The sequence below is a fragment of the Eupeodes corollae genome, chromosome 3 (assembly GCF_945859685.1).
Source record: "Eupeodes corollae chromosome 3, idEupCoro1.1, whole genome shotgun sequence".
Taxonomy (NCBI): domain Eukaryota; kingdom Metazoa; phylum Arthropoda; class Insecta; order Diptera; family Syrphidae; genus Eupeodes; species Eupeodes corollae.
In genome coordinates, this window is record NC_079149.1 from 102,799,837 (window position 1) to 102,815,326 (window position 15,490).

General features: G+C 28.9%; 1 protein-coding gene across 3 annotated transcripts in view; it reads left to right on the forward strand.

Moving 5' to 3' along the window:
* The first annotated feature begins 7,749 nt into the window (after positions 1-7,749).
* The window catches only part of LOC129949149 (polypeptide N-acetylgalactosaminyltransferase 2), a 194,056-nt gene continuing 186,315 nt past the window's right edge, over positions 7,750-15,490 (forward strand). The window contains exons 1-2 of one of the 3 annotated variants that reach the window (XM_056060423.1): positions 7,750-8,104; positions 15,045-15,363. In XM_056060423.1, coding sequence (XP_055916398.1) covers positions 15,277-15,363 — 87 coding nt within the window. In that variant the 5' untranslated portion in view covers positions 7,750-8,104; positions 15,045-15,276. Of the gene's footprint in view, positions 8,105-14,096; positions 14,375-15,044; positions 15,364-15,490 lie in introns of those variants that run through there. The other 2 variants (XM_056060424.1, XM_056060425.1) reach the window with 2 other exon arrangements.

Sequence of the window (15,490 nt, forward strand, 5' to 3'; positions counted from 1 at the left end):
AAAATTTGGAGTACATAAAATTTCTATAATCGTTCCTAATTAGTTCGCCACAACGTACACACGCATACACAGACATCTCTCTAAAAATCTTGTACTTAGACTGTATGTACCTTGAAACGTCGAGAAATTTCAAAATTTTCAATTCGCCAAATCGGACCCATTACAATAACTTCCTATGGGAAGTTACAAATTTTGCTATTTATATTTCTGCTAAGCCAAATTTATAAGAGCGATTTTTACTACTTTTTTTTCTTAAAAAAGAAACATTTGAGATATAAGAACTTTAATATATGTTTTAGTCATATTTTTAACATTATTAACACAAAAAAAAATTAAATGGCCGAGTAATCGACAGCAGCGTTCCGGCACGGTTGGTCTCTATTTGTTCTATGTGAACTATAGAAATTCTAAAATTGGAAAATTTAAAGAAGAAATTATGATTTAAAGTAATAAAAATAGAAATTTTTTAAAATCCGTAGTTCACATAGAAGATAGAGAAGCATTTGATACTGAATACAAAAAGGTATCTTTTCCGTTAAGTTTAAAATCATGAATCAGTAGTAAACTCTTAAAGTTGAAACACTACTGGTCTTTAACAATATGTACATTCTGGCATACGAACTCATATATGCCTTCAAACAGGTTTCTAAATCGAAGAACAGCAATAAGTTTCAAAAAAAGCTATTAAATATTAACAGCAGCATTGAAATCCTTATTTTCATTGAACCTATTATCTTGCACGGCCACCAGGCACAGTGCGTGGCGGACTGACGATCGGTTTCTTTCCCGAAATACTTCGAATTTTGAGCAAAGACTTTACACACAATCTTGAATAGTTTTATAATCGATTAAACAAAAATATACGATTTTTTTTAGACCTTTCCAAAGAACTGTCACCATAAGTCAATACTATCACTTTGACCAATTTGTAGTAATTTTGACTTGCGACACAAAGTAACTATTGGGCAAGTATACATATTGCATTCTGAAATAATTTCGGATTCAAGAATTTGATCAAACATGACATAACGATGGTAATGACTACGAAATAAGTGGGTCCCCTGATTCGTTCAGTCTGTCCGTCTGTCCTCGCCCATAAAGTCGAAATCATTGGGTCGACTGAATTTTCGAAGTTAAGTTAAGGTTAAGCAGATTCAAAACATACTACGCAAAATTGGTAAAAACTGATGTTTGATTCGAATACCTCGGGAACAGAGAAATGTATTAACTTCAAAATGATTTACATGATACATTTTGCTGTAATTTTACATTAAAAATAAAAATTTTACTTAAACTGGTAAACATTGATAGTACGCATCGCAAGCTCAGGTCGGTGGTGTGGAAAAATTAATATTTTTAAAATGTCCAATTTAAAAAAAGGGGCCCACTAAAAAATTGAATACTATTTTTTTTTTAAACTAATTTTTTAGTAGAACTTTAATTGGTACAAAAATCACTTAAGATTGTATTAAGAAAACTCACCAAAGGCTTACTCCAATATTTTACGTAAGATTAAAGAAATTTAGAGTTAACGTCAATCCTTGTCGTTAAATATCTTAAGAATGGAAAATCAAATTTTCATAGTTTTTAAGGTTTTCATGATTTTTTCTTGTATAAGATTAATAAATAGGGTGTGACCCAGCAGAAGCTCACATTATAAAAACACAATAACTCAGAAAACAACCATCGAAATTTAAAGAACATATTTCTAAATATAAACAATATACATTTCCAATAATGTTAAGTAATCACTGCTTGTATTAATGCCATCCTTGAAATTAGTAATTAATTTCGCTCACATCTGTCTATTTTACTAAAAAACCGTCATTATCTTCTTCAATCCTTGTGTCAACCGAGTCCTTTATCGTCCGAAAAACTTAACTTTTGCAACGTTTCAATTATTTTAAATTAAACTTGTTTCAATGTTTTATTGAAAAGTTAAATACAGCTATCTAAAATTGTATAAAAACAACTTTCAAATAATTAATGATTTTAGCTAATAAAACAAATTCAAATATATATTAATAAATTTTAATATAATTTTTATTTAATTCTTTTATTATTAAAATATTTCTTTTTATAAAATAAACATATTATATTTTGTTTAGTTTAAAACCGAGTTCTCCTTGGACCTGAACTAAATGGTCCCGTCCTTTTTGGTACATGAAGTCCACCATTCACAGAATGTCCAGCTCCACCAGTATTGAATCTAGCTTCAACCACATTTGCAGTGAAAGCAATTAAAGCAAATACAAGCACTGAGAATATTTTGAAATTCATTTTTTTATACTGTATGATATTTTCTTTTTATCAAATAAAAATATATTCGTTGATTGAATTCGACCAAAGTCGGTAAAGTTGTGATGATTAAATTCATGTTTCAGTTCATTTTTATACAATTTTTTAATCTTCAAAAACAATAAATTTTCTTTGTATTCACAAAAAAAAGAACATTTTTAATCTTACATTCTGTGTATTGTTTATATTGTGGGGGGTTTTATTTTTCATAAAAATAAAAAAAACAACGCAGCAAAAACATTTCATTTGTTTAAATGTATATTCCCTAAAATTACTTTCGTCAATTTGAATAGAATACAATTTTTGTTGAAAATTATTGTTTTATAAATAAATTGATATAAGCTCTAGATTAAAGTATATAAGTAAATTAAAAGAAAAATGTTAAGTTTTATTTTTCGAATCAAAAACATTTTTTTTTAAATTTATTTTAAATATATAATTTTTATATATTTTTAAGTTCCTATACGAAGTTATTGTAATGGGTCCGATTTGTCGAATTGAACATTTTGACATTTCTCGACGTTTCAAGGTCCTTAGATTCGAAATAAAAGATTTTTAGAAAGATGACTGTGCGTGCTTGTGTACGTACGTTCCGACATTGTTTTCGTTGTCCATAGCCCAAAAGCCAGAAGAGATATCGACTTCAAATAATTTTTTTTATACTGATAATAATGCAGAAAGGTGCAAAAAAACTATCAAGAAAATTGCGTCCATATCAGTTTGAAAAAAGGTGAACATTTTGGTTGACCTTAAATATCTCACAAACCAATGACGCTAGAGACCTGAACTAAATTTGATATTACATATGGTAACGTGATACCAAACAAGATAACAACAAGATTTTTGAAAAAATCCAATTACCGTTTTTTTTATAAATCAAAAAACTGAAAACAAAAATTTGTCATGAAAATGATGTTATTCCGAAACATTTTTCTTCAACAAAGAATAACATTTTTGATATGTATTAAAATTTTAAGAAAAATCGAATGTACCGTTTTTTTTTTATAAATAATAAAAACCTAAAAAAAACAATACTGAAAGTTGGTAAAAATTGAATTTCAAGTCAAATGTCTTTTTAAAAATTTGGGATTATGGCTTCCAACTTATTTTATCTTAAAACAAATATTGTTTTCTCAAATTTTGAGAAAAATCGAATTGACAGCTTTATACAAAAAATTTGAAACTTTAAAAAAAATTAACAAAAGTCGGTAAAAATTGATTTTCGACTTAAATATCTTTTCAAAACTTTGAGATATTGGCTTTTAGCTAATTTTGTCTTATGAGAAATATTGTTCTCAACATTCAGTAATATTTTGAGAAAAATCGAATTGACAATTTTTTTACAAAAATTTAAAACCCTGAAAAAAATTAAGTTGGTAAAAATTGATTTTTGACTTAAATATATTTTCAAGAACTTAAAATATATTCTTCAAATTAATTATATTTCATAAAAAATGTTGTTTCAACATTCAGTTATTAGCAAGACAGATCGACACACGGTATGGGAAGTTATCAGTGTGGGTCGCATACCAGCCTCTTCTTAGGTTAGATATCGTGTATACCTTTTGAACACTTAAAATAAGAGGCCCTTTATGAAATTGAACTATTATTCGCGAATATTATTTATCGGATGAGAAGTTAAATTATCGCATCGCATTTTTTCCAAAACCTAAAATTGCTAAAAAGGTACAATTCAAGAAATATGTAATAATAACTTGACTTTTTTTCGACTGTGCAAAAGGGTTTGAGAGATTTACTTGAAAGGCGCTACTCAATCAATCAAGGTATAGACGAAAAAATAGGTCGAATCATTAAGAAAATGTATGATAGTAGCACTTTACGCATAAAATTAGAACGCATTGCACAAGATTTTAAAATATCACACTCTTTTCAGCAGCTTTTTTTCAAATCTCTAGAAGGAATCTTTTGAAAGCTGAACTGGGAAAACAAACGATTACATTGGCAAATATCTTTCAAACCTTGCCGATGACTCAATACTAATCACAAATAGCAGTGAAGAACTTCAAACGATGCTAAATTTACTGTTCTAGGAATACAACAGTACTGGGTTGTCAACAAATCAACAGAAAACTTAAATTATGACAAATGGTGTTTTTGATCAAGGAAGTGTTAAAAACAAAATATTAGAATACGTTGAAGGCTATAAATACCTAGGTCAAATTATCCTATTCAAAGAAAAGAGGCTGGGATGCGACCCACACTGATAACTTCCCATCCCGTCTTCCGATTTGTCTTGCTTACAAGTTTGTCTATATGTACTCGTATCAATTTTTACCAACATTGCGTACTATTCTTTGTAGATTTTATTTTTTATAAAAAAAACGGACTATTGGATTTTTAAATAAAAATAACTGAATATCGAATACAATATTTTCTGTAAAATAAAATAAGTTTGAAGCCAATATTTTTAATTTTTGAAAAGCTATTTTAGTCGAAAGTAAATTTTCACCAAGTTTAAGTATTGTTTTTTTTTAGAGTTTTATTTGTTGTAAAAAAACTGTCAATTCGATTTTTTTCAAAATTTTATCGAATGTTGAAAACAATACTTCTTATAAGATAAAATTAGTTTGAATCCAATATTTCAAATTTTTTGAAAAGATATTTGAGTCGAAAATCAATTTTGACCAACTTGTTAATTTTTTTTAGGTTTTTAATTTTTTGTACAAAAACTGTCAATTCGATTTTTTTTTCAAAATTTTACTGAATGTTGAGAACAATATTTTTTGAAAGATAAAAGTAGTTCAAATAAAAGCCAATATCTCAAAGATTTTGATTTATAAAAAAAAATTGTTATTTTGATTTTTTTCAAAAAATATACTTCTTTGATATCACGTTACGATTATATTATATAAAATTTAATTCAAGCCTATAGCGTTTTTGGTTCGTAAGATATTTAGGGTTAACCAAAATGTTCACCTTTTTTTAAAACTGCTGTTGTAAAAAAAAACACCCACGCAATTATCTCGAGAGCCCTTTCTACATCTTTCTGCCTTATTATCTGTATAACAAAATTTATTTGAAGTCGATATTTCTTTTGGTTCTGGAGCTATGGAGGATGAAAAAAACGTCGCGAACGTACGGACGTACGTACACACGCACGCACAGACATCTTTCTAAAAATCTTTTATTTCGACTCTTGGGACCTTGAAACGTCGAGAAATGTCAAAATTTTCAATTTGACAAAACGGACTCATTACAATAACTTCCTATTTGAAGTTAATAAAAAAAAAGGATATGGAACAGCGAATGACAAACGCTTCTTGACAGTTCTGGAAGGTTAAGCATCTTATTACTTTACATATTTCGAATAAAACAAGAAAATATGTGTTGAATTAACAAGTTTTCTAGTTCTCACCTATGGATGCCAAACTTGGCAAATCACAAACATACTGGAACGAAACTCCAATCATGTCAGAGAGCAATGAAGAGAGCTATTTTGAACGTTCATATTGCTGACAAAACTAACCATTAAACTATAAGAAGTCAAACTTATTTTGCAGACGATATAGAAAAAGACTTAAGAAACATAAAAGGGAATGGGCTGAACATGTAATCCATGTAGCTGATAATCGATGGACAAAATTAGTAACCTAATAGATATCTTTACAAATAATAAGAAACGTAGGTAGACAACATAATCGCTGAAAAGATAATATCCCAAAAACATGCCCACTCTTCTGGCGGGTAGCATTAGATAGAATAAAAAGAAGAAGCCTGGGGTAGACTTCTGCTCAGATAGGTTCCGTTAAATAAAGCTAAGTGAAAAAAGGCCTAATTTAAAAAAATGGCCTTATTTCACTTTTGCAACGCGTAATAAAGCCAATTTTTAACAGTTGGTCTTAATATACTTTAACAAAGTGAAATATTGCCAAATTGGTCTTATTTCACTTTCAACGATGTGGATTGTCATTAATGCAAAGAAACTTTGCATACACTCAAATCCTTCCCCAAATCCTATAGTATGCCCCAGCTATGCAGTTTGGACTTATTTCACTTTTTAAGAGTGCACTATGACCAACTGCTGAAAATTGGACTTAGCTTAGTTTTGTTAAGTGCAGTAAGTCCAAGTTTTATTTCACTTCACCGCTTACATAACTTAAAAAAGTAACTCTCTTTTCAAATTAAGCCTATTTAAATAAGTTCAAAATATTTATTGAATTAATAAATTTAATTCATTTTTGAAGAAAACAGGAAAACATAAGATCCCATTTAAAGTTGCAACTAAAATTATAAATTATAATTTAAATTTGCAATAAAAAATCTAAATTTATAAAACTAAGTTATAAATATTGATAACCTACATGCATTTTTAAATATCTCAGGTTTAAAGTATGATAGGAGATTTATTGATCTATTTATTTTAAGAAAATATTTACATATAAATCCACTCCCTTCACCAGAACTATGATATTAAATTATCAATTTAATTTTGTAATTAATACCAAAACACCATCTTCATTTCAAATTATTATTAATGCATAAGGCTAACAACTATACGTATAGAAAATTCCTCTAAACCATACACACAATACAACCTATCAAAAACTATGCAGACTGTAGATACACGCAATATACGGTTATGAAAGATAATACTTTTAAATATCTAAATAGCATGTCAAAAGCTAAGTTTCAAAGGTAGTAGATATCATTATTTATTTACCAATCAATATTTACCCTACTTATTGTGTGTGTTTGTGTGTGCCCCTTAAAGACCCCAATCACGTGCTTAAAGTAATGCAAAATACCTTAGATATAACCTGCCTGACATAACATAAAGCTTCTAGAGCAAAATACACCACCGCAGTCTATACCGCACCATATTGCAACCACACCCCACCACGATAATCTTGTATCTTCTACACTATCAATGAAATCGTGTATGAAATTATTTCTATGCTATTTATAGCCTCAGAATGATAGAGTTAACAACTTGCGCTCTTTTAGCAAGTTTTGTGCTCTGTATAAACTTAAAAATTGTCTCTAAACATGCAACTGCACTAAAAATAAAAACAAAAGCATTTAAAACAAAAATCCTCACCCTTGGCCTGAAGGGGTGGGTATGTGTACCCATCTGAATCCGATTCAAGGGCGCATGACACTTGTGTTGACAACAAAACCTCCCTTAACCCGTAGTCACCTGTCAATCTGTCACCTGTTCAACGGTATCTTTCAACAACTTCTCTAGAAACTCTCTGTTTACGATGGGTTTTAAGAGAAAAGATAATTTCATAAGAGAGCTTCCAAGACCTTTCCCTATGTTTGAATCTATTTAAAATGCATTTTCCAACCCCCCAATTCTCTTAAACTGAATGAGAATGACGTTTCTAACGTGGAAGAGAATGGAAAACCCCAAAATAAGTTAGGGGTGTTTTGGATGTGCATTTTCATTAGAAATTTTTCATTTCAGAGGAAAATTCGCTGTCGGTCGTTTGCGTTGCGTTGCGTCGTCGTCGTGTCCGTCGCCTCGTCGTCCGTCAAACGTTTTCTCTGTTTTTATTGTCTCGTGTGTCTTGTTCTTTTTATTTCCTAACATTTTCAGTCTTTCGTCATCGAAAATGCTATTCGTGTCTTGAAATTAAAATATTCAAAACCAAAAAGCTGTGTTTTTGCAATAAAAACAATACCAAAAATAAAACAACCCAATTTATTCAATATAACCTCAAAAAAATACAAAATCCTTAAGGACAATAAAAAGTGTATTCCAATATTTTATAATGAAACTTTTCTACAATCGTTTAAAATTCTCGTGACGCGTTTTTTAAGCAACAAATTTAAGTGTTCTTAGGTTAGTCTTTATAAAAAATACAAACATCATAAAATATTAAAAAAATACAAATATTTCGTATTGTTGAAAAATCGAAAATTGGAAAACAAAATTTGTTCGTGAAAATGGGTGGGTTGGGTTTGTGTCAGTGTCATCAGTTGGTATATTTTTTTTTATATTGACAGTTCGCTCTTTTATTTTGTTGGTTCTCTTTCAACGTGTTTGTATTATTCTCTTTGATTTACGAAATTTGTATGATTTCCTCACTTAAAGAAATTTTCCAAACGGAAGTTGATTAGGAAATTTGATTTTTGTCAGAGGAATTATAATGAAACAGTTGCGTGATAAAATTCATTTATTGGTGGGTGAACCTTAAAAAGGAACCCTTTTTCTTCCCATTTCGCGTTTTGTTGTTGTTTTACTATTTTTAGACAGTGTAAATGGGTTTGACCTGATTCCCGGAAACGTATTTCTTTGCAGAAAAACTAGGATAGTAAAATGTTATCGTAGGCTTTAATCGAACTTAGACCTGTAGCGTGTCTGCTTCACTCAACATGACACTTAATGAATGTGTAATTCCATATGCTTTATTTTTTTATTTATTTAATTGTTGATTGCATTAAAAAAGTTCCAGTCAAAGAGTCAATAGCATAGTTTTAAGAAGTGGTTAGCAATTAAATATTTGTTGTTAGTCTTAATTCAAATTTTATGTGAAGTATATTTCGGAGGAGATTGTATTATTTCTAAAAATTCTTTGATTATAAGAAGGATGGGAACGTAAATAACATTTTTACCACCTTTTTTAAGAACAAAAGGTTAAAAAAATAAATTGGAAACTCATTTTAAAAAGAAAATTAAATTTTTTAAATCTTAAACATGGAGAAAATGTTACCCTGCTAAGTTTATTTTTACACCGGTAATATTTCCCTTCTGTTCACTTTTTTTTCTCAAAACTTTTAAAAGATTCCTTTGTTTTTACTGTTTATAAAAAAGTAGCATAAAGTTATGGCCTACTTTATTGTAGATCTATTTTTTCTTCAGAACAACATGGCGTTTTAAAAAGCAGATCTATACAACAACTAATCTTATTCAATTTTTGTCGAAAACTCTAAAGGCATTAGAGGAAGGAAATGTATTGGACTTTACCACAAAGGATAAAGCCTTAAACTCTAAGCCCTTGATTTTCAACCCATTTTTTATCTCAGATCACACCTAGATAACCATCAATAAAGATTTGTTTTGAGGTTCTCTATCTATGATCCCATTATTGCAAAAATTAGTAGTTCCTCAAGGGAGTCACATTGTTCCTTACATATTTTTTCGTAAGAATTAACCACTTATGTCTCTATTTACGCGTATGACATGAAAATAATAAAGAGTATTTGTATTTCATCTGATTTTAAGTTATTCCAAAATTATATGGACTTATTTGTTAGAACTCTATTCAAGCGATTAGTACTTTCATCCCAAACTTATAATATGTACGATGCTACTATCAAATTTGTCTATTCTATTTGCAACATTGGAGTTATTTATTTGTGCCACTCAGAATAGTTTTCGATCATATTATTATTAACAAGACCAACTTAACCCTTAGTTTCATCAAACGTTTGTGGTTGCTCTAAAGAATTTCCGAACCTCTACGTTACTAAATCCCAACGCGCTCTAAGACGTATTTTAAAAGTTTTTTGTCATCAAAAATTAATGAGTGAGCCTTCGCGCTTAAGCTTTCAAATAAAATTTAAAAACGTACCTGCAAAAATATTTGTTTTCAAAAATGTTATCTGATTTTTAAAAGAAACTTTAAAGTTTTAAAATTTGTATAGTAAAATCGTTAGCGCATTTTTTTTAGATTCATATATATACAAAATTTTTCAATTTAAGTTTGAAATTATCTTTTATTATGCAGTTTTTTAGAGCGTTTTACATTTCAATTAAAAGCAATGACATTATTGATCATCAAATATTATTAAGGCAGTATAATGTTTAAGGAAAAATTATTAAAAGCGATTGATTAGTCTGTATGCATGTTTTTGAGAGAATTCGAATTTTCAAATTTTTGACCAAAAAATTTGGTGGTTCGACATATTGACAGACGGACAGAATCGTGGACCCACTTTTTATTGAATCATGGGACCCACTTTTTAACTTCCCATAGGAAGTTATTGTAATGGGTCCGATTTGTCAAATTGAAAATTTTTACGTTTCAAGGTCCCTAAAGTCGAAATAAAAGATTTTTAGAAGAATGTCTCTGCGTGCGTGTGTACATACGTTCGTACGCCCGTACGTTCGCGACGTTTTTTTCGTCGTCCATAGCTCAAGAACAAGAAGAGATATCGATTTTAAATAAATTTTGTTATACAGATAATAAGGCAGAAAGATGCAGAAAGGGCTCTCAAGAAAATTGCGTGTGTTTTTTTTTTACAATAGTAGTTTTAAAAAAAGGTGAAAATTTACGTTAACCCTAAATATCTTACGAACCAAAAACGCTAGAGACTTGAATATATATAATATTTTGTAACTTGATATCAAAAAAATATATTTTTTGAAAAAAACCATTTAACGGTTTATATAAATAAAAAAAACTGAAAAAAATGTACACTTCCAAAATATTAAGACTAAAATATAATTTCATCTCCAAAACAATTTTGTGCAGCGAAGAAAAATCGAATTGACAGTTTTTTTTATAAAAAAATAAAAATCTAAAGAAAAAACATTACTTAAATTTTGTGAAAATTGAATATCGATTCAGATATCTTTTCAAAAACTTGAAATTTAGGGTTGAAACTTATTTTATCTTATAAGAAATATTGTTTTCAACATTCTAAAAAATGTTGAGAAAAATCGAATTGATAGTTTTTCTTACAAAAAATAAAACCTAAAAAAAAATTAATAAAAGTTGGTAAAAATTGATTTTCGACTCAAATATCTTTTTAAAACTTTGAGATATTGGCTTTAATTTACTTCTATCTTTCAATAATATTGTTGTCAACATTCAGTAACAATTTGAAAAAAAATTAATTGACAGTTCTTATACAAAAAATTAAAAACCGGAAAAAATTAACAAAAGTTGGTAAAAAATGATTTTTGACTCAAATATCTTTTCAAAACTTTCAGATAATAGCTTCTCATTAATTTTTACTTAGAAGAAATATTGTTTTCAACACTAGGACAAAGTTTGAGAAAAATCGATTTGACAGTTTTTTTTTTACAAAAAATAAAAACCTAAGAAAAAATGTATAAAAGTTGGTAAAAATTGATTTTCTACTCAAATATCTTTTCAAAAATTGTAGGTATTGGTCTCGAACTAATTTTATCTTAATAGAAATATTGTTTTCAAAATTCAGTAAAATTTTGTAAACTAATGGATGGACCTTAGGGTTTTTCTACATAAAATGATACTTAAAAAAAGAGATTTTTATAAAACTTTAACAAAATATTTTGTGTGTCATACAAACATTCTAAGTAAATATATTATTTTGTTCTAATAATACTTCAGTTTGATTTCAATATCTGTTTTTTTTACCGACATTTTTAGTCGAAAACTAATTCTTCCCAATTTTGCAGTATTTTTTGAAAGTTTTAATTCTTTATACGAAAAATACTGGTTATATTTTTCTTAGAACATTTTCTTACGTTAAGAACCAAATTTAGTATACAATGAAATCGTTTTGAAGTCAATACTTTAATTTATTCCCATGATATCAATAGAGCATCAGTTTTTAGCAATTTTAGTATTTTTCGTAAACTATTATTTTTGAATGACCGGGCTTTTTTTTGCATTTTAAGATTGAAAAATGAACGTGCAAATTAAGTTTGTTTTCAGAACTTTAAATTTAATTTATCAAAACACCTTTGTTCATTATTTTTTTGTTTTGAAAAGTGTCAGAGCGGTTTTTCTTTTAAATTAATTTTTATATCTAACAATTTTAAATTTTGTATTACAAATTTTTTTAGTGCTTTTAGATTCGAATTTCATAAGCAAATGCTGATTTCTTTCTGCTTAATCGAATTTTGAAAACAATTACATATTTTTTAGAAACCAAACGTAAAACTTGACATTTTTGGTCATCAAGTATTATTAAAATAGTATATTAGCTTGTGTAGACAAATTAACACTTAAATCTGTTCATTAGTTCTTGAGAAAACTTAAAAACAAAATAACAGTTTTATTGGGGTACCTACCCCTTGCAGCAATACGTTAATAATTTTTTCTCAATGAAAGAAGCTAAGTTAAGAGAAAATGTCAAACCTGTTGCTTATTTTTTGAGTTAATTCGAATTTTTGACAACAAAATTTATATGGGGATTACTTTAATTTTTAGTCTGAAAAAATTCAAAAAAACATCTAACGCCTTAAAACAGACAGACAGACGGACGAAATAAGAGACCCACTTAAAATCTGTCATAAAATGCTTGTATGTCGCAAGTAATAACTAATGCATCAGGTTTTTATTAAGAAATGTATAAATGCTAAAAAGAATATTTTCTATAAGATCAAATATAACATAATTTAGCAAAACCTTTTCTATAATTTTTATCAAAATTCTACCAGATGTCAGAAATAGTTTTTTGGATTTAATATTGCATTTAGTTGGTAAAATATTGCAGATAATTGTATGCATTACAAAATAAGGTAATTGACATCAGGTTCAAGTTTTTGAAAAATTGAAGCGACAGTTCTTTTTTGTACAATGAAATTTAACCCAAAAAAACTCTTCTAGTTGATAAAAATTTAGCAAAGAATACAGAAAAGATTAATACCTAGGACCCCCAAAACTCAAAGTTTTCAGCGTTCTGTTTTTGTATCGATTTCATTTCTTACATAACATCATACTTTTTTCAATCACTTCAAGCCAATTTAATGAAGCTGACACATGTCACACTAATCAATACACAATTCGGCTGATTTTCATAGCTTGTATAATTTCATATGTTTTTATCAGTTCTGTGGTTTTCAATAATTGACAGCTAGTTTCATATTTGCAGTTCCTTGCAATAAGTAGCTTCTACATATTGGTTGGGAAATACTCTAGTTGCAATATAAAGTTTTTCTAGTTGCAAATATAGAAATTAAAATCGAAATTGATAAAAATGAATTTCAGAAGAAAGTCCTAATTCTTTAAAACGACAATGAATCGACAAATTTAGGCCTTGGGCAATACTTTTACACGATAATTTCAGTGGTACGAGCAAAACGATAATGCACAGGCCTTACAATATCTGTAACCAATCCAGTCTTTTAAAATGTCTTTACCATTTTGAAAACTGCTTTCGTAGTTAGAAGAATTTGTAAACCAAAATCTCTTCTCAAAGCACGATATGTGGCAGAATCACCATTTTTGTAGTAGGTTTTAACAATTTGTATGCATTGTGCGATAGTTAAGCTTCCATTTCCGTAAATGTCAGACTTTCAACTAAAAAAGAAAATTGGTTTGACAGATGTTGAATTCCTGCCCTACATTTCCAAACCGCAAAATGGATAACTCTTTATAAAGAGACCCAGAAAATATTCAAAATAATCTTAATACGAAACATTTTTTAATTCTTAAACTTAAAATAAATAAACAAATTTACTTATTATTATGAATTATAAAAATGGTAACACCACACGAACATTCAATGCATTTGCTGCTCTTTTTTATTTCCTACTCTTTAAAATTCTATCATATAATCATAATGATAGATTTCTCCCACAAACCTTAACTCACATTCTTATATCATGCTACACGCAGATATTGTGCTTCAGAACATAATAGTAAAACGTAAACAACAACACTAAGTGAGTTCATTGATAAAATTATTTCTCTTCAAGATGCAATGAAGTTAAAAAAAACTCTCTTTACTTTTATCTCTCTCTATTATCTGTTTCTCTTTAATTCTCCGAACCCCATCTTCATATAATTTGATATTTGGCAAGTAATTTGTAGCGCCATCATTTCATATATGGTCTGGCTCTGACTCTGACACTGACTCCAGCCTTTAACATGCTTTTAGCTGAGAGTTGAATCTGTGTCTCTTAACCAACTTTATCCCAATCCCCATTAATACCCCAACAGCGGGCTACATAGCAGCAACATAATATCCACCAACAGACTCGGCAACATTTTTAAAGTCTTCAATTTAGTTGCAAACTTTCAGCCAGATCGTGCGGCTGGCGTTGGATTTACGTTCGCTAGCTGATTCGTAGAGTTTAGACGTGCGTCGTTCGTAGTCGTTATAAGTTGTTCTTCGTTCTTCTTCATTTGAAGTCGAAGAGTAGACCTTCATCTGCATACTTTAGGAGTTAGTGGTAACAGCGCACCCAAACAACAAACAAACAAACAAACAAACAAACCATATTTTGGCCCAATTGACTCCATTCGACTCGCTCGAAATCGGAAGTGTAGTGTGGTGAGGTGTTAAAGAGCGCAAATAAGCCAAAAACCAAACCGTAACCGGACATTTGGTTGAGTTGAATTTTTTCCCAAAACGGAAACCGCAATCAATTACACTCCATAGAATCATAAATTCAAAAATAAACCGTTAACAAGTGGTTATAAGTTATAATTTATTATAAAAAAGGGAATTTTGGTTTTAATTAAATCTATCATTAATTGTACCTTCGTAAAACATTTTTCCGCGCCTCTTTTCCGTTTGTTTTCGTAGCGTTGGTGTTGGCGTTGGGAGGAATTTCAAACCTCGTGCGAAACTGTATATCTTTTTTCAAAATAGGTGCTTTCGCTTATTCACACCCGACTCATAAAACCCCTCTCACACTATTCAACTCAACGAAAAACTCACCCATTTCACTTTTATTTATTGATGTTTACTTAAATTTACGACGCTAATTGATTACAAATGCTGTGCTAATTTTACTAATTAAAAAATAATACAAACAAAAAATAAATAAATAATTTATCTATATCGTTGCCATTGTCATTGGTTTTGAATCAGTTTTATGCTTTTTTTTTGTATTTTAGGGTAAAGTGCAATTATTATTATAGATCAGTGTTGGGTGAATAAATAAAATTGTTTATTATTTTTGCTCTTCAATTTAAAAAAAAAATAGAAAAATAGAAAAACCAAGAGCAAAATAAATCAAATAAAAGTGCAAAGAAAAATAAATAAAGAGGGAGAAAAAGATTTGAATTTGTGTTATCATTGTCATTGTGTATTTTTGAGTCAACAACAAAATTATAGCAACAAAACAAAATGCGGCGAAACGTCAAATTAATTGCATTCGTTACTGTCATCTGGATGTTCGTAATGGTCTACTATCTCCAATCAAATACTGGCAAGGTGAGTACATATTTACACCTCCTACACACTTCTAACTTAGCAGATTTTTTTAGTTACGTATTTTTTTCTCTGGTTTGTGTTTTTCTTTTTGTAATAATGATGATGACAGCTGTTACGTCAAACAAAT